Genomic DNA, 20468 nt, shown 5'->3' on the forward strand with positions numbered 1-20468 from the left:
CTTACACCATAGTGCTATACACTCAAGCCCCCCACCCCCGCAACCACTGCATTTATGTATTAAAATCCTCTCCCCTAATGGATGGTATTAGGAGGTAGGGTTTGGGGTAGGTGATTAGGTCATGAAGATGGAGTCCTCCTGAATGGGATTAGCATCCTCATAAGAGAGACCCCAGATTGCTCTTCAGCCTCCTCCTACATTGAAAGGACACAGTGAGAAAACAGCCATCTATGAACCACGAAGCAGGCTCTTATCAGACATAAAATCTGCTGGCTTCTTGATTTTAGACTTCCCAGACTCCAAAATAGTGAGAAAAAAATTTCAGTTTATTTCTATTTATATTTTGAGAGAAAGAGAAAAAGAGCAAGAGAGCACATGTGAGCTGGGGAGGGGCAGAGAGAAACGGAGAGAGAATCCCAGGCAGGCTCCATGCTCAGCGTGGAGCCCAACACGGGGCTCAATCTCACAAATGTGAGATCTTGACCATGAGATCGTGACCTGAGCCGAAATCAAGAGTCAGTTGTTCATTTCTATTTATTAGCCACCCAGTTTATGGTATTTTTGTCATAGCAGCTTGAACAGACATAGAAATTAGTACCAAGAATTGGGTGCTGCTGTAACAAATACCTAAAAATATGGACGCAGCTCTGGGATATGTCATCCTGAAAATAAAGGGCCATAATGAGAGAAAAACAAGTTTAGTAGAGATCAAAGAATTGCAATTTGGGGAACAGAGATTCAGGTAAATACTCCAATAGTCTTCCCGCTTACAGCATGAAAGTAAATGGGATTTATGAGGAAAAGGATGGGAGACAATTCCATTACTTGGATAAGAGAAAGAAAAAAATGGTCAACTGACAGATTGAGTCACTTTTTTGTTGCACATTGATGACTACCGCATTGGTGTTAAATGAAACAATTTCTGCTATGCATTAATTAACTCTCTGGTTTTCAGAAAGTCCACAACCCACAGTATCATGATCAGGGTGCCCATTGCCCTGTTGACTTTTAGGAACATTTGCTTGTAAAACAATTGCTGTTTTACCCATTCCAAAAGTTCTGGCCCAGTTCAAACAAGGGCAGACAAGGCAATTTCTCTGCAATGGCTTAAATCTATTTTGCAATGGCTCTAGCCATGTCAATTTTTCACAGACTGATGGTGGGTAGAGGCTGGAAGAGTTTTGAACGGCATGCCATACATTGTTATGAATGGACCGTTAAGGGACCATCTGATAAAAGCTTAGAAAGAGGCGAGCTACAGAGAAAGCTTCAAGCTTCTTAGAGAATACCTAAGTAATCCTGAACAAAATGTAGGAATACAGAAGATAAAAAGTCATTCTGATGAGACTGCAGATGGAAATGTAGAGCATATTACAGAATAGTGGCAGAAAAGGCAGCCCTTGTCATAAAATGGCAAGTAACAGGACTAAATTATGTTCATGCACTGTTTTGTGGAAACTAGTATTTGTGGGTGATGGAATTGGATATTTGGCTGAGGAAATCTCTAAGCAAAGTATTGGAGGAGCAGCCTGGCTACTTCCAACTGCTTAAAATAAAATTTGAGAAGAAAGAAAGAACTTAAAGATAGAATCGTTAAGCAAAAAGGAACCAGAATTTAAGATTTGGAAAATTCTCAGCCTGTACTACCAAGAATGAAAAAGCCTATTCAGGAGAGATCACTAAAGGTGCAGCCAAAGGACTATTTGATAAGGAGATTACTCAGCCATCTCAACAGAAGCTAAGAGCAGTGGAAGAATGGTGCTAAAAGCAACTCAGAGATCTTCACGGCGGCCATTCCATCGTGGGCCCAGAGTGCAAGGGTCAGGTTGACAATGGATTAAAAGGAGGAACACCTGCAGGCCCAGTGTACTGCCCAGAACCACCTGACCTTAAGGGATCCACTCCCTGCATTCTAGTGTGGCTCCTATGGGGTCCAGTGCATGTGAGTCATGGTGGCTCTACCTCCAGAAGGTGCAGGGAGCAAGTCTGGCTGTAAAAGGCACAGTGCTAACTCCACCAGCACCAAGAGCGCACTAGGGGGGCATTAATGCTTCCACCTCAATTTATTTCAAAAGATTGGGTCACCTGCTAGAGCAGGTGTATGCCTAGGTGTAGCCTAGTTTTTTAATGCATGCATTTTAAGATACCAATCTTCCTCTAAGAATAGTTTTAGATCTATTCCTCCTGTTTTGATATATTTGTGCTTTCCATGTTAATCAATTTTAAATATTCCCTAATTTCTACTTTTCCTTATTTCACCTGTTAATCTGGAAGTATGTTCTATAGCTTCTAAATGTATAACAACTTTAGCCATTGATTTTTATTTTATTGCTTTTATGTAATCAACTTTGAAAATATTTAATTTGTACTCAATAAAAGGGGGGTACTTGTTTTTGAATGCCGGGTTTGGAGAAATGACTCAGAAAATTCCACATGTGCCTCTGCTGGGACCCTATAGGTTTAGCAAACTCGGGGACAATTTTTATGTCAATTCTTCCTCCTAGTAGTGTGGAAATTTGACCCATCCCTTCCCAATACACACACATATAGTACATTGTTCATGTTCTAACATTTGTAGGTATCTGTTCTAAGTTATGGCCCCTTGCAGAGTGCTTATTTGCCTGAGTTCCTCATGGTAGGATTTTTGTGTCCCCTTTCACTAATCAGTAGACACATCCAGGTTTCTGCCTTTAAGAAAGGAACTTGGTTCCAGCCCTGCCTGTACAGAGAGTGGTTTTTATGAGGCATCTTATTTGTGTGCACAGCTAAACTTCATTCTGATTATTATTACAGATTTGAATTTTTTTCATGTAGCATTATTTCCTTTTCTTGCTGTCAAGCTCAGAAAGATTTTGTTTTTTCAATCATTTGTATGTATTTAGAGGGAAGTTGGGTTTTATGGATCTTCTGTCTCCCCATTGAGAAACAGTGAATTCTGGGATAGGCTATCTGATACTAAGATCTAGCATACATTGAGTGTTCTATAGCCATAGAGTCACGGAGAATAAGAAGTACAAAAGCTAACATCTGCTAAGCTATTGTTGAGGATTCTGGGCCTCAAGTCCTGCTTCTGTGTTGGGTCAAGGTAGTACGGTATAGTGATTAAGATTGCAGACTCGGGAGCCAGACTGCCTTCCTTCAAATCTCAGTCCCTTGATTAACATATGACCTTGGGCTGATAACTTAGCCTCTTCCTTTCACAAAAGCAGTTTATAAGTATAAGGTAATTATAACAATGCTCAGCCATAGTAAACACTGACGACCCGGCTATTATTCTGTGTCAACGTATATGATTGCTATGTTTTTTAATCCTTGTTACATTACTCCTATGAATGATGTATTATTATGGTCCCTTAACACATTTCCTGGCACACAGCAGGCTCCCAATAAATGTGTTATTTAAAAGATAAAAGAACTCTCAGTATTTAAATACAGAAACAAAAATTTACTGTGTGCAGATAATCAAGCCTGTGTCACATAGGTAAGTTAGCAGTAGAGTGGAGTTTTGATTGGTGTCTTTTTTACCATTAATCATAAGCCTTTCACCAGCACATGGAAACCTCACTCTAACCAGCTGTACCACCACAGAAAAGGAAGGTTGCTCAGCTATCAACATCCAACATTTCCCTCCACCCTCCCTACCCTTTTCCACCTATTCTTTTTTTTTCACTCCTCGTTCCTGGGAAGTAAAAGACATTATCTTTCATTATCTTCCTTCTTCCTCTGGACTTCTAAAATCGCCCTACTCTCTTGTTTTATACCAGTGCCTTTGCTAATGTAACTTCATCAGGTGATGTTTTTTTCTTCTCTCTTCCCTAGATCAATAGTCTGTCCCCCTCACTTGATAATTTTACCAGCTTTCATTTTCAAGTCTCTTAAAGCCCTGGGGGGGAAGAAAGCCATTTGAACCTCTTCCTTTTATAATGTTTTGTTTTCCTCCACAGCAGAGCAGTTTCTTTTACTGTGGTGGCAATTTTGTCCTTTCTGATACCCTTTCTACCAACGTTTCACCATCTGCAGAGGCTACTACAGCCCTTGGCCAGGTTCTAGGATGTTAAGAAAATTGAAAGATTCTATTAGGTGGCCAGGTTGGTGACTATCGAATATGAACAGTGCCAGTAACCTCTGAGATTTCTACTGCAAAAACTTCCCGGTCTTTTATTAGGAAAGTTCTGTCTTTCTCTGGATCCCCTTCTGGTTGTTTTGATAGATATGAAAGGTGTGCCAATCCCAAAATGCCCTGACAGGGGAAAAGAAAATCATTTCCTTTGTGTACTATAACAAAAGGAAGAATCACAAGGTGAGAGAACAAATACATAACCAATGCCCCATGTGATCAAGTCTAGCATGGCAGGTGCTATCCCTACCTATTACAGGATAGTGCAACTTTTCCTGTCTGTCTGGTCTTTATAATTCCTTAGCCTGTGAAATCAAATCATAGATGCTAATAATCTCCCTCTCCTAGACAGAGAAAGGAAAATTTCATCATCAGAAAGGAAAACCTAATGGCCAGGCATTGTGTGTCTACTATTGTGACCCCTGGTGCATGTGTCTTCTGTTGAAACAATCGTCCTAAGAGGTGTGTGTGAGGTCCCCATTTTATGCATGAGCCTCACAACATGAAATCATTTGCCTTTTAATACCAGGATAGAATTAAAAGGTCAAGTTTTCACTGGATTTGAAGCATATTCTCTCCCATTCGCACCCTGGAACAGAAAATCAGGGGTGTAACTACATTAGTTTATTGTCTGTCTTCTGCTCCAGACTGTAGCTTCAGGAGGACAAGTGTAGTGGTTAAGACTCATGAGCCCAATCACCTGGGTTATAATTCTGGCTCCAACACTGGCTAGCTGCCTGATCCTGGGTTATTCAATTTACTGGACATTTTCACCCTTATTTGTAAAGTTGGGATAAGAATTTAACATATAACTCATAGGGCTACAGTTAGGATTGAGTGGGAGAAAATGTAAAGCACTGACCATGGTGCCTTGCACACACTAAGCACTCAACGAAGTCTGGTATTATCATTAGTATTGCACACCACTGCATTCCAGACCCAAAAACACCTCGACTAAGGCAGTGGCTTGATAAGTTTTATAAATGGATAGATGAATGACTGCCATGAAGATTTAGCAAATCCTTCCGATAAAAACTAACCTACTCCAGAGTTGAGTTGAGAACTGAGGGCTGTCAATGGAAGTCAAGGAACAATGTAAAAGAAAAGGCTTAGCTTCATTCCGGGAATTTACTAATGATGATCATAATAATATTAATAACAGATATCCGTACTACCCTTTAGCAGTTAATGGTTATTAGCTACCTACATGACTACACAATTGGAAGACAACTATCCTTATTTTACTTCACGTTTCTTCCACTACATTATGTGGCAGAGTGCTTACTAAATAATTTCTACGTCCTTGTCTTCTCCTAGTCCTAATTCCTATGATGGAAGTTGGTGATCTGCTCTCCTCTTGAACAGGTGTAGCCAAGAGTTCCTTCTGCTATCAGCTTCAGATTTAAAACACATTGGGCTTCAACTCCATGGCAATCATGATGCTGGGCTGAGGGTGTGGGGAAAAACAACAGAGGAATTAGCTATGAACCTGGCATGTAAGGAGTAGAACAATATATGTAACTACGATTCCTAAAAGGAAAGCAGGTAGAATGTGCTCTATTACTTTCTGTTCTAATCATCACAACCATCTGTGCTTTAAAGACGGACAAAGCCACAGAGTTTCAGGAATTTGCCCAAAATCATGATGCTAAGGAAACCAAGGGGCCAGGATTCAAATGACAGATGAGCCTGGGTGTTCTCCACAGTCTCTCTGCTATAATGTGTGATAAACACCCTGTTTTTATTTGCTTGTTTTTCTCTTAATTGGTGAAGCCAATAGTAAGGGCAAAGCTGGCCAAGGATGTACGCAGTGAGGAGCATATAACAAGTGCATCTATAGCCAACCATTTCCCCCAGAGGTATAGATCACTGCATAGAACACATCTACAGCAACCACAGGATCAGCTGATGCCCTGATCTTCTCAGTAACGCCCAATTTGGGGGTTTTCTTACTTGATATCGCAACTGATCAGCCAGGTGTGGCCTGGGCATCCCTTATTAGGGGTGCAGATCATGTATTCCAAGTGCAATAGTATCTGCATACCCTTACTCAACACCTGCTTCTCCAGCTCCTCCCTCCTTGTTGTTCCCAAGATGTGGTTTGTCAGAAACACAGCATGGACTCAGGGCTATAAATCACAGCTAACTTGGCAGAATTAGCTCCCCTCCAAAGGTGGATACATGGCAGGCACCCCTCTGCTTAGTAGAGAGCCCACGTGAGAGTCATAGTGCTTCAGCATATAAATCAGCACCAGGCATGCGACAGCATCCTGACAGCAGGACAATTATTGTCCTGAAAATAAGAAATGCAAATTTCTCTTCCCTCATTGCAAAGGCAACCACCAGACTTATTCTATGATGTTGATCAATGACTTTAATCTATGCCTGCCCACAGTTTATAAAATCCATGTACCACCTGTCACCTTTCTTCCTCTCGGCCCAGGATCAAGGCAGTATTTGATTTCCCTCGGTGTCATGTGAGTCATTTGGACTACCTTGAAAAGGTGGCTATTAAAATAGGAAGTTTTAAAGAGCAATATTTAATAGCTATTTTATTTGTAAACTGAACCCTGGAGGCTTCAACACTTAGGAGCTGTGAGACCTTGACAAGTTAGTTGGCCTCTCTGAGCCAATTTCTCAAAGGACAGATATAGACAAAAATACCTACAGTAGAGGCTGGCTCTGAGGGTAAATTAGGAGAAATTCATATCTTGTATTTACTAGATTTTATTTAGTATTACTAGGCTGGAGAACTAGGTAATGGTTAGGTAAAAAGAGATGTAAAAGGTAGCCCATACTAATGGATTAATCGAGGTACAAGAAAAATAGGAATGGTTGCTTTCCTATTTATTTTTCACATGGCAATTGACACAAGATCTTGCTAAATAAAAGATGGATGATAATCACCAGAGGAAAAGGAGGCCAGCATGGATTGAATATCTGCTGTGTTTAAGTCACTGTGCAAGACCCTCACCACATGTAAATTACATATATTATTCTGTATTCTTCTTCAATCCCAAAATAGTGTCCAGAACCCCCCCCCCCCCCCCGTGGAGGGGTTGTTTTAATAGCATCATTAGTAGTCAGGGTACAAAAAGATGTATTCTAATTTGTAAATTATATGGGATTTACCTAAGATTCTGATTTCTGATGCAGTAATTCTGGGTATTGGAGGAAGACATATGGTTGAAGAAATTCACACGAGATCCTATGTGGAATCCAGATGCATCTGACACTTAAGACTAATCAGAGGTCAAGAGGCCATAAAATGTGCAAACACATCAGGAGGAGATGACTTACATAAACCTCTCTGAATGGGAGCACAACTGCAATTGTTGTTTCACCACCTCATCTTCCCAGATAACTCCACAGTCACTTGTTAAGGAACACAGGTTATGAGGATGACAAAAGGACCCTGAACTCTGCCGTTCCAGGAGCCTTCCACTCTCTCTCCATGGACATCATCAAGTCAACATAATTTCTGAAAACCAGAATGGTGTATCTTTCTGATATTAGCCCCAAAACCCAAGCAGCCATAGCAACAAGGAAATCCTTGCAGGGCCTGAATTTCAGCTGCAACTCATTCCAAGGAAGCGCATGTGTGTGTATGAGGCCTCACACAGCTATTAAGACCAGAAATGTTCTGGTTCTGCTGGGTGACTGATGGACTAGTTGATCACAAAGATAAGTGAGTATGTGGAGAGGTCTGATCAAAGCCTTGGAGTCTTATGAAAGAGCCTTGTCAAAAGAATGTTCATCTAAAGTGACGCCTGGGTGGCTCAGTCGGTTTGGCATCTGACTGCGGCTCAGGTCATGATCTCGTGGTTCGTGGGTTCGAGCCCCACGTCGGGCTCTGTGCTGACAGCTCGGAGCTTGGAGCCTGCTTCAGATTCTGTGTCTCCCTCTCTCTCTCTGCCCCACCCCCGCTCATGCTCTCTCTCTGTCTCTCAAAGATAAATAAACATAAAAAAAAAAAGTTCATCTATGAATACTTCTTCCATAGGCAACTGTCTGGTCATGGCAATCAGAGCAATAAATTGTAGGGGTATACATGGGAAGGGAGTAGGAATGAGAATAAGGGGCTTTCCTTGAATCTGAGATAAGAAAGTAATGTAACTGTTAGGAACTGAATGTCTGTGTCCCACCCTCCTCTCCCAACAAAGTCATATGTTGAAGCCCTAGCTCCCAGCATGATGGTATTTGGAAATGGGGCCTTTACAAGTCATTAGGGTTAGATGATGCCGGAGGTAGAGTACCCATGATGGGATTACTCCCTTCTGAGAAGAGACACAAAGAAGAGGTCATGTGAGCACACAAGATGGAAGCTACCTCCAATCCAAGACCAGAGGCCTCAGAATGAAACCTGTCTTGCCGGTTCCCTGATCTTGAACTTTCTAACCTCCATGACAGCAAGAAATAAATTTCTGTTATTTCAGCACTTGGTTTATAGTATTTTGTTAAGGCAGCCCAAGCTAGACAGTGATCACTAGTGCTACATTTACAATCTTTGTTCTAAGTTATTGCCCTTGAAAAACTAAATTTATGTTTCAGTTGACAATGGCATAGAGCAGGTTAATGGAGAATTCAGTGAGCACTTAGCCAAACGATCAGATATGTCAAAAGACAGGTGTGTCACTTCAAAGATTTAATCCGAGAAATAGTCTTGGCAGGAGGTCTGAGAGATGTGATGCAGTGGGAGTTGAGGACAGCTCCGATTGTGACAATCACCAGTGGTTCTGCCCACACAGAATCCCTGCTCACCAATCCCTCACTCCTGACTTCAGTGGGTTGGCCTGGAAATATCAGTCATGCTGCTTGGTAGCTAGTTCCATGAACAGGTGTGGAGGGAGTTCTTAGAGAGAGGCTAGGAATACAGGGTCAGAACTCACTCAGGCACCCAAACTGGAAATTATAGGTGTTTTCTTCCAGACATGCATTCAGCCACTACCATCAGTTGTTTCTTCTACAAAAAAGCTCTCGAATTCTTTATCTTGTCTCCCTTTTCATTACATTCAGTGAGAGGCAATATCTTATTGTCTTTGAGTGTGAAATTATTTCAGTAATTCCTGCCTGCATAGCCATGCCTCTTGCTCCTCCTGAAAACCACCCTCTTACGTACACTTTTCCTCCAACACCAATAACAAGCTTGGTTCACAGATCACCCAATGAACAGATGATGGCTCCCTACCACCTGAAAATGCTCTTGGCTCCAGCTTCAACTCCAGCCATTTCCCTCTCTAACCCCTGGGCAAGCTCCATTATTATACTACCCACATTTCCCCGAACAAGTCTTCGACATCCTCACCTGCAGGAATGGCCTTCTTAAACTTGTCCCTGTCCCCAGTGCCCTCACCCCATCGTTTATCATCAGAAAGTAATTACTTCTTCCGACAGGCAGAATAATGGCTCCCCAGAGATGTCCACATCCCATTCCTGTGACCCTGTGAATGTGTCGTTACATGGTGAGGGAGAATTAAAGTTGCAGAAGGAGGCAAACTGCGCATTTATCATTATTATTCCCACTTTATAGACAAAGAGAGGCTCAGAGAAATCTAGAGATTAATTCACGATCCTTCACTTCATGAGAGATTGACAGATTTGAACCCCATCATTTTCCCTAACATGCACTCCCATTCCATTCTACCATGTTGCTATATAAGGAGTTTGTTAGACATTTAAACAACATTGCCTCACAAAGGTGGTAAACCCTATAAAGCTGAACAGCAGGGCAGATGCTGTTTGCTGGAGGCTAAGCCAGATCTGGCTACAAATGCCAAATTGCTGTCTCAGCACTGAAGCTGATGCACAGTCTGCTTGCTCACTCCAGGCACTAGAAACAATGAGGAGGACCTTCCATATGGCACAAAATTCCCCAAAGCTCTAGGAGGCACAGCCGTGTGATTCCACTGAACTTGCTTTAATACTTAAGCCAGATACAGCTAGGGCTAAGGGTCTAGCTTTGGGCAGGATGCACTGAGAGACTGCGTGCAGAGTTTACCTGAGGTCTAGGTCCAGGGATTGCCTTCCTGGCAAATGCATTCCTCAGTTAAGCAAACACAGTAAGTATACATATTGCAGTTTTGATATTTTATTAATGACTGAGATTGCATGAGGTATTGAAGGATATCCATGAGCATATGCAAAGTCATGCCATGAAAGCATTTTGGGCTTACTTGCATCTTGGTACTGCAGGGGCACAGTTGGTATTTGGCAGCTTAAAGCGAGTAAAATGAAATCTTTCCATTTTACAATTATATAAAGCTAAGTCATGGATTAGGGAGGTAGCTCTAAAGTACCTCATCTATTACTTTTATTTATTTTTAATGCCTTTAATGTTTTTTTTTTTTTTTTTTTGAGAGAGCGTGCACAGATGTGCACACGAGTTGGGGAGGGGCACAGGAGAGGAAGACAGAGGATCTGAAGCAGGCTCTCGGAGCCAAAAGCCTGATGTGGGGCTTGAACCCACAAACCATGAGATCATGACCTGCACTGAAGCCGGATGCTTAACCAATTGAGCCACCCAGGTGCCCCTATTACTTGTGTTTTTGTAAGTGAGGAGACTGAGGCGTCTGGGGCATTGATGGAATTTGTTTGTGGTCACAAAGCTAATGCATGCAAGGGCCTGGATCTCCTCCATGATTGGTGGCCTTGGGTTTCCATACTCTTTTGTTTTGAGGCAAAGTCACACATTTATAAGATCTGACTTCTTTCTCTTCTTTTTCTCCTTTCCTTTTGCCTCCTTTCAGAAAGAATAGGGATATTCTTCACATTGTGTGTTCAAGATGAAAGAGTGTTTGTCTGTTTTCAATGCTTGTGAAATGGAAACTCAGGGAGAAGTTTCTAGACCAAGTTTATGCAGTGATCCAGTTACACCACAGGATCGAAACTCAGCTTCCTTCACTGTCAATCTCATGGTGTGTTATTTTTGAAACCATATTACATTTCTTCCCATTGTAGTTAACACTTGTGACGCATGACTTCCGTCCTACTATTGATAATATGACAGCAATTTTCTTTCTTTAGTACCTACACAAACTTAAACTTTTAGTTTTTTTCTCTAAACTTGCTAACATTTTAAACAAAGGGTTCACACAAATTTACTCAGTGGGACATTATGGCAACTAATTTCAGCATCTACCAAAGGTGTCTACAAGGCAGAGCTCTTGTTGTGATGTCTCATAAAACAAATACTATCCTAATTAGAAAAGCATAAAAGTACATTTGCAACAACTATTGACATATTCAGGAACAGGTATCACTTCATTAGCACATACATCTCAATTTATATATCCTTGAAAATCTCATTTATTGAGTTCCTTCATGTCTTTATTTCAAGGATTACCAATCACCACCTTGATTAGCTTAGATCCCCCAAAATATCTTTTAAGGAAGAACAATCAGTTTGAAGTTCTTCTGATGTAACAGGTCAAGCAAATCTTAATTCAGTCCTACTGTGTGTATCCAAACTAGGTTTTCCTGACCTCATCTCTTTCACAGTCACCCACTGTGGGACTCCAGAAATGCCTGGGAAGGTTAGTAGGGTAGGTTAGCTGATTTTCTGTTTGCTTGAGGGGTAATGGATCTTGTGGAGTGTTAAAGAGCAAATGAGTTTACGCTAATGGCTGCCAAGGTTGAAGACTGCTGCACTAGAACCTGGTATTTATGCTACTTGCCTGCTCACACACCTTCTAGAAGAATCTGCCTGTCCTTCAGTCATAATACGTCCTCTATATGACCCATGATCTCCACTCTTTGTAGCTATGTGAACCAAAGATGAGCACTTCATTCAAGGGCAGTAATATAATAGGCTGGACAGTGATTCATGATTTGACATGAAAAAGTGAATGTGGTCAATTATAGTCTTCTTCCAGGAAGGTGAAATAAGTAATGATGAAATAGTTCATGGTTAGGGAGACCTATAACAGAAAGATGAAAAAGCAAGACTGATGCCTTGCCCTGCTTCCATATGAATAAGATACATTATTTAGTGTACCCATGTATATCACACGTATAAAAACTTTGCATTAAGAGAAAAACTGCAAAATACAATACCTATATCTACCTCTATTCCCCAAAATAAATACTGCCTTGAGCCACGTCCTCTATATTTCTGATCCCCTAATGAAAACAACTTTGTCTCAGACTTTCACAATAGTGATATCCATGGACATGTACCAACTCTTGCTATACATTATAACTTATAGATTATATAATCTACAATTATTATAGATTACAATTATTAAAAGAGGCAACTTGTGTTTTTCTACCAATGAGCAGACTATTTGCAACTTTATTTTCCTCTAGAATCTCACTATACTTTTTCCTCAGAGAACCCAGTTCTTCTAAAGGCCAGACTTTCTCTATGGCAAACATTTAAAGTAAACATATTTTTTCATTGGCATCCTCAACATTTTCTTTGATCTCATATTTTTTAATGTACAAAGATCCTGAGTAAGGTCCCATGAAATAAAGAGAGCTTATGATTTCCAGGTCAATATCTGTTTCAGCACACACGTTTACTCAAAATCAACATTCTCTTTTGGGAAATAAAACAAGTGACCTGTTCTTTATAACCAAAGAATGAAACTAACATATCCCAATAAATTGAGAAGGTGTGACCATCTTTAACACTGAGGGGAGTATATGGAATACTCTTGCTCATGGAAGGTCCCCAGCTAAACTGACGATCTTTGGTTAGGAATCAGGAGAGTGAATTATGAAGTGCCACAGTGTAGGCATACGTAAAATTGCTATATCCTCTTCCAACCAAATGCCTTATGCATTCCTAGAAATGTACAGCACTGTCTCCCAAACCCTTCTTCATGGATCAGAGTTCATTTGTGAAGATTTGCATAAAAATGAGGAAAAAAGTATTGTGTTGTTACTTTTAATAAAATACATTTTATGAAATGTAAAGAAATAATCTTCATTTAAACATCACACCCTTTCTATATTCTGGAGATCAAACATCTTTTAGGAAAAGATGATAATACTAAATAGTGTTTCTTTCTCTGTATCTTGACTTGGCCTAGTAAAATATGGCAATCTGAAAGTACCTTTTAAATTTAACTAAAGTTTAAATTTAAAAAAAAAATCCACACTACTGACATATAGGGCATAGACTGAAATAAGCAGCTGTGTTTTAGAAGCTTTGGAATTAATTTCCAAATGAAGAAACTTAACACCAGACATAGAAGCACCTATTCCCCAGTTCAGTGTGGGGACTGCTGGAGTAGAACCAAGACCTGCTAGGAAAATACCAATGCACCTGAGCCAGGAGACCAGAAGAGAAGCCAGTGGTATGGCCACGAATAGGACATCAATGAAACAATCAGAGACTCTACTGTGAGCCCTGGTGCAACCGAAGACAAGAAGGGGCTAACCACAGTGAAGGTGAGGCATAGGTGTCATTGCTGCTCAGAAGCCAATGATGTGACCATGGGAGCCTACAGATTATGAGAAGGGGGGTGGAGGTTGCAGTTCCAGTGATTTTAAGAAGAAGGTAGGCATCAAAGACTACAATTTTTACCATCACTAGAATCTGCTTCCTAGAGGATAGCTCCTGATCAGTGAGGGCTAGGGAAGATGGACCACATAGAGAAGTCAGAACTAAGTGGACTGGATCTGAAGGAAACGACATACACAGAAATCTTTTGAACACACACCTTTCCTACATCTTTGACTGGTTTGCCTTTTCCATCTAGACCTATGGTTCTGATTCTTGGCTGCATTTTAGAAATACCTGGGGAATTTAAATAACTTTCCCAAAGAGCATACAATGAGTTTAGAGGCCTTGACCTCATTTCATCCTTGTAAAAGTCACTTTATTCTAGTTCCGGATTACAAAATGAAATCATTGAAATAAATGATCTCTTTCTAGCTCAGATGTTCTATGATTCTATTCTCTTACACACTTCTGTAGTTTTTTTTTTCTCAAAAGCAAATGCCATGTCTTGATCCCATACAGAAAAATTGAATTAATTTTTGATATATTTCCATTCATTTAAATTTCAATTAAATAATAAGGCTGACCTCAAGTATCTGAGTTTTTGTCTTAAAAGAGGAGACGGTAGAGAAAAAAAGTATCTTAATTCTCTTCTGTTGAGGAGGCACAGCCACAGCTCACTGAAGGGCAGACAAGTCCCATGGTGACATATAAAGAACTTTCTGGAATTCTACCCTCCAAACCTTTTCAGAAAACTGTTCACAGGGAGGTGTCGCATTAGAGGCATCTTCTACATAACTACTTGAGGAGAGCTTGAGAGGGAGTTCAAGTGTTGCTGTCTGCTATACACTGCAGGACTCAGTTGCTGGAGAAACTACCCACAACGGGGGACATCCCATGAGCAATAGGAGCCAGACTTGGAAAAGCCATGCATTCTATAGCAGTCTGCCCAAGTTGTATCCTGGAACCAGGAGGTAAAACTCCTTTCTTTCCCCTGCAATCACTCTCTTTCACCCTCTACTATCAAAATTTAGCATGTGTTTCCTAGTAAAGCAAAAATATTCAAAGATCCCAAATCCATTTTCACAGGCTACAATAATTAGAAGTTGAGATGCAAAAAATCTATAACTTGCATATGTGTCCCTTAAAGGATACATGTCTATATTCAGATTTCATTCTGCCTGGGGGCTAAACAGAATATTTTCTGCAGAATATTTTGGGGATCAGCCATGGATGTATATACACCAATTGTTGTCTGTGTGCTGCCCCCAAAGTCCCCACTGTGTGAGACCTCCCCAAGCAGCTGATTTTTCTGTGACTCCTAATCTGTACCTCTCTTTCACTGCTGTCCTGTTTTACCACTGGGACTAAACTCTGGCTGTGGAGCTCTGACCCCTGAAGAGTTCCCTCTAAACTCTCCTTTAATAGTCTTTCATTCCACAGACTTTAAAGTGCAGGGGCTTTTACTAAAGGGTATGCCCATCTTCATATGTAGCAGGAGACATGATGGGTACAAAGAGGAGCAAATGATTTAGGAAAGGTGAGCTCAGCATTGCAGTCTCTAGACTGCAGTCCTATGGGGCCAATGCTATTTGCAAACATTTTATCAAAAGTGCTGTGGGGCTCTGCTGGCATGAGGAAGGAGTCAGGGCTCCAGAATCGAGACAGATCATGATCAGGTCCACAGAGTCAATGAAGGCAAATGTGGGATTCAATATTTCTTCTTTACAACGATGCTTCTGACTTTAATTATTAAATAAAGTCATTCCCAGTATCACAGGGTAGGGTAAAAATGACACAGATTAATACAGAGCATGGACAGGTAAAAGGTGAAACACTGAAGAGTTAGAATTTCGAGGTTAGAAACAACTGATAATAAGCATAACTGAATACTAAGAACTGATCAAATACTAAGCATAATAGTATAATTGACCATACTCCCTCATTGCTTTTCATGATGGATTTTTCACTTTGCCTATTTGTTGTTCAGTAGCATTTTCTTAAGCAGGATGGCTAAGGGATAGACAAAGCATCACTGGTGTGATATTCCCCTGTTTCCTGCTGACGGAAAGACAGTGCTTAACATTTTGAAATTTGAGAGAACACAGCAGCATAGTCAGGGTGAATGGAGACCGTGTACACTGAGTGTATTTTTTTTTCTTTTTACTGAAGTTCGATATTGTTACCTACATATCGCAAACGTTCTCCCAACTGAAGCACCAATGGCCCCACAAACAAGAAGTACCTTCAGTCCTGGGCTTTGTTCTGTACTTGGACAGGGGTTTCTGAAGTGATGAATACAAGTGCCCCATACAGGGTCCCACAGGTAAAGATTCTGAATGTGCCAAGTTCCAGAATCAGCCTTCATCTCTCCAGGTCCTGCAACTAAATCACACTGAAATAACATCCATGGGGCCAATGTTAACAAAAAGCTCGGTACCAACTCATTACAATACCAGTCAAGTCCTTTCTGCTGTCTATTTAAACTGATACCAATCATGTGTCTCATCTGAACATTTCACTGTGTGTGTGTGTTTTCATGCTGTATTTTTAACAGAAATTCAGTATTTTGTTATTTTAAAATACAAGTTGTATCTATAATTATAAAATCTTAAGGAAATTCAGAATAACACAAAAAGGAAGATCAAAATGTCCTATAGCCCCACTGCATAGAACAATTTTATTCTAGAGGTCTGCAGATACTGAAATCTACTGTTGTGGTAAGAAAGAGGAAGAGGTGAAGGTGAACCAATGCACATGTCCGTTTTTTGTTTCTTGTGGTCTTTCTCACTTCCCAGTAGTGCTGTGGGCCCTTACCAAATTTAAGCCAAAAGTTGATAAGCACTAATTTTAACTCTGGCATTTTGGCTTTCAACTAGTATCTTAACCTCATGAGTCTCTGTTTCCTTTCTTCATATATAATGATCTTGTTTGGTGGATAGAGACATCCTGAGATATTCATCGCAGGACAAAGTAGTGGTCTTCTATTCCTTCTCAGTCATGGGACAAGTACGGCCATGACACTTGAGCTTTCTAGACTAGGTCCTAAGGGAGGAGCAGACAGGGACCAAGGTTCACAGAAGGAGAATTCCACCAGACAGTGGAAGAATGGCAGTTGGTAAGAGTAAACATCATAGGGGAAATGTTCATAAACTGGAGACCAAACTTACAGTACAGACAGAATCTGATGGAGCTGGTATAAATTCCATTTTTGTTCCTTAACCAAATTTGTGCCCTTGGACAACTTACCTAACAAGCTTGTTACTTCTGGCTTGTGTATAAGTAATGGAGGTTAGTAATTATACCTTCCTCACTGGATTATTTTCAGAATTACATTAAAAAACTAGGCAAGCCCCTAGCAGAGTATCTGGTACACGAGAGGTTTAATAAGCACTGTTCCCTCCCCTTTCCTCGTTGCTGCTGATTTACAATCTACTAAGGTCTGGAGTTGAGGGGAGGGGAGTGGTACGTTTGAAATCATTTTTTTCCCCTTAGATTTCTTTTGGTTCAATACATCTGTCTCCTGTTTCCTACCTGAGAGTTTATAGTGCCAGGTTAGCAATACTGAAGGTGTTGCTATGGCTACCGCTATCCTGTGACTTCAGGTAGTGATAAAGCAGCAGGAGACAGCATCTGTGCTTTTAGGCAGATGTCCTCAGATTCCCAGAGAAGGAAGGGAGAGCCTGGTAAGGACACTTGGGTATGGGATTCTTGGCCTCCAGTGGGCAAGGTTGAAATCAGGCCTGTGTATCAGGCCCACCCTATGCAACATGATCTCTGAAGTACCAGGCCCTTCTGAATGAGCAACTATCACATCCAGGACACTCGGAACACAAATTCAATTTTCTCTGTATTTTTATCTCTTTTTCTAATCTCTTCTCTATTTCCACCGGACATCCTCTCTTTCATTCCTTGAAAACAGAGCCTCCTGATTTTTTATTCTGGGTAAAAAGAGAGAAGAAAACCTTTTTCCTTTCATTAAAGTTAGTTACTGAATCCACTCAGTGTATGGAAGGCAGCAACATCCAGGCACATCGCTCACCTCCCATTCCATGTCATATGTTGTGGGGTATGAATTCTTCCTCTTTTTTTTTTCCCCAGATATCTTTGGCATTCTAACACAAGCTCACCATTTGAACAGCGCTGGTCTATCAATCCAGTCAACTTGAAAGGCCAACAAAAAAAAGAAACACGAGGAAAACAACAAATTACCTAGCCACATACTGCTCGAGCCATTTAACACAAATTATTCCATTTCATCTTCCCAGCTCTTCTGTGGAGTAGCTGACATTTGCTCATTTTATAGAAGAACTTTGCCTGAGGTCCCAGAGTCAGTCAGTGTTTAAGCCACTAGATGAGCCTTGCACCATCTAATTGCAAAGCCAACTCTCTTTCTTTCTGTTTAGTTGCCTTACAATGACATCGATGGATTGTGCCCAGTGCTGAGCATCACACCAGTGGAAAAGCAGGCATGGCATTAAAAGCCGCTGGCTACAACTGGCCAATACTGTGTCTGAGATTTTTTTTCTTACTAAAGTATTCATCAACACAACCTATTTTCAGGATTGCTGGTCTTTGAAAAATATGTACCTAGGGAAGCAAAGGAAAGGACTGATGTTGCCTGTAGCATTTCATGCCTAATGCATAGTACTGTATCCCTCAGCTCCTGGAAAAGGGATTGCGGTCTTTTTCTCACTCTCTTAGAAGGTTTGGTCACTATTCACACAACGGAGACAAAGTACATGTTGTTCTTTTTCAATCTGACCCCCACCTTCTCCGTTAAGCTGTAAAGAGGCAGGAGGGCATGATGGGGGGTGGGGAACTGGCCTTAAGCCCATGAATAACCAGGGTATGAGCACTAGGCACCTTCAGGAACCAGCCCCAATTCTTCATTTCTAAAAGAAGTGAGCAAATCTCTCTCCTGGCAAAGACTGAAGTCGCATGTGGGATGTGAGGTATGTGCATGTCAGGCTTACTGTATACATGCTCTGTGTAGTATCAGGCCATTTTGAATGAACTATCATGTTCGGGAGACTCAAGGCACAAATTCATTTTTACCTGTCTTTTTGTCTCTATACTTCATCTAATCTCTATTTCATCTAATCTCTATTCCCTGAACTATCATGTTTGGGAGACTCAAGGCACAAATTCATTTTTACCTGTCTTTTTGTCTCTATATTTCATCTAATCTCTATTTCCAAATATATATGCCCTAGTACTATTGTGAGGATTTAATGAAATAGCTCATTGAAGGTCCAAACTGGCATATAAGAGATGCTCAATAAAATGAGCTCCTTGGCCCTCATCCTCTTTCTTTCCAAAGTTGAAGACAATCCACTTCTCTCTGACACAAACCACTCTTGTCTTACTGGCAAATCTAATCTAGGCAGGTAATAGCTCTTTGCAAAAATCAGAAGACCAGCATTTATTCAGCAAAATGGCATTTTAATGTTATTTCCTTTTGGAATTTATTTGATAAACTCACAAACACCCTAGGAAGAGAACAAGTACAGAGAACCAATCAGAGGCTTGGCCCTTACAAAGCTCACAGCCTGGCTGGGGAGAGAGCTAAATGAGAGAGTTATGAATGTGGGCTATGGCATGCTGTACCAGATTTGGGGACTCCAGATTAGGACCTTGGGATCATGTGAGCATAGTGAGCCTTCTTTAACTCCAAGCCAAGTATATCACTCATGGTGGCATTTTACTCTCCATGAGATGTGCAATCCTACAACTCCTCCAGGCTTCAAGATGAAATAGAGCCTCCACTCTTGAAGAGAAGACCGAATGTCCCCCTCAGAAAAGCCTGTTAGCACCCTGATATCCAGAGTTTGCAATCAAAGAGAAGCAGTCCGAGAATCAGCTGATTAAAAATTCTAGTTCCTAGTGAATTGTCTTTCAATATTGGACTGTGACCCTGAGAAACTCTATTAATACATGCAAGCAAAACATCTGTCTACACTCTTAAGCTGCACTGACATGGCCCAGTGTGAAACAGAAGTTAGGCAAATCCCTCAACTGTTTGAGAAAGAAAGCCAACCCAATTTCACAGGTCAAATATTGGATTAGGCTGGCTGTCCTGATGATCCACCTTCCCTTCCAGAGACGTCCCCAGAGTCTTCTCGGAAGGAACTTTCTCCATAGGGAAGACTGTGCTACTAAAGAGATCTGGGCAGTATCTTCACTTCAGAACCTTTGCTCTAAACACTAGGCACCTTGGCTGGTTTGTTTTTCTTCTCTCAAGTGAGAAGTTGAGAGAAAACACACATTGGGAAACAGGGGAAGGGAGCCAACATTTATTCAGCTCACATTTGAGGTCAGGCCCTGCTCTGTCTGTTCATCTCACGTCAACCATACAAGATGTCATCAACCCCATTCTGCAGGTACAGAAATCACACGGCTAAAGTGACTTGCCCAAGGTTACTAAGCTGGTAAAAAGTAAGACCATATTCAAACACATGACTCCCTGAATAAAAAGAACTCATACCATTTTTCATTCTACTACACTACACCCCTTGATAGGAAAGGATCCAGTTGCCCTCTCTGTTCCTCTTAGTCTCCCTTCCCATTTTCTTCTTAGTTTCCTCTCCCTCTTTTTCTTCTTGCTCATCCCTCACTGTTGGCTGAATATGAGTGGCATAGAGGGCACACTCGTTAACAATGGTTCATGTTGCCCATTGCCCATCATTTCAAATACAGTCAAATTTCTATCTAGGGGACAAAGATCTCAATGGAAAGTTGGAACACAACACTGTGCCTTACTGTCAAATTACAAGGATCATTAACTTTCTGGTGTTCTTCTCTATTTTTATATATTTTTGGAGTTATCGCTTAAGACATCAGTTTGTTGAATGACACTTCAGTCATTGCTCCTAAACATATAAGGCAGTTAAGGGGCCATGTGCT

At 40.9% G+C, this 20468-nt stretch overlaps 1 protein-coding gene across 7 annotated transcripts in view; it reads right to left on the bottom strand.

The window, feature by feature from the left end:
• The window catches only part of LOC147576023 (uncharacterized), a 778516-nt gene that overhangs the window by 525003 nt on the left and 233045 nt on the right, over window positions 1-20468 (bottom strand). For all 7 annotated transcript variants that reach the window (XM_086680162.1, XM_086680159.1, XM_086680161.1 and 4 more), the window contains one exon: window positions 15808-15947. In XM_086680162.1, the coding sequence (XP_086536288.1) occupies window positions 15808-15947 (140 nt within the window). The remainder of the gene's footprint in view (window positions 1-15807; window positions 15948-20468) is intronic.

Source organism: Puma concolor, chromosome D2 (assembly GCF_028749965.1).
Source record: "Puma concolor isolate L17-30 chromosome D2, mPumCon1.1.hap2, whole genome shotgun sequence".
Taxonomy (NCBI): Eukaryota; Metazoa; Chordata; class Mammalia; order Carnivora; family Felidae; genus Puma; species Puma concolor.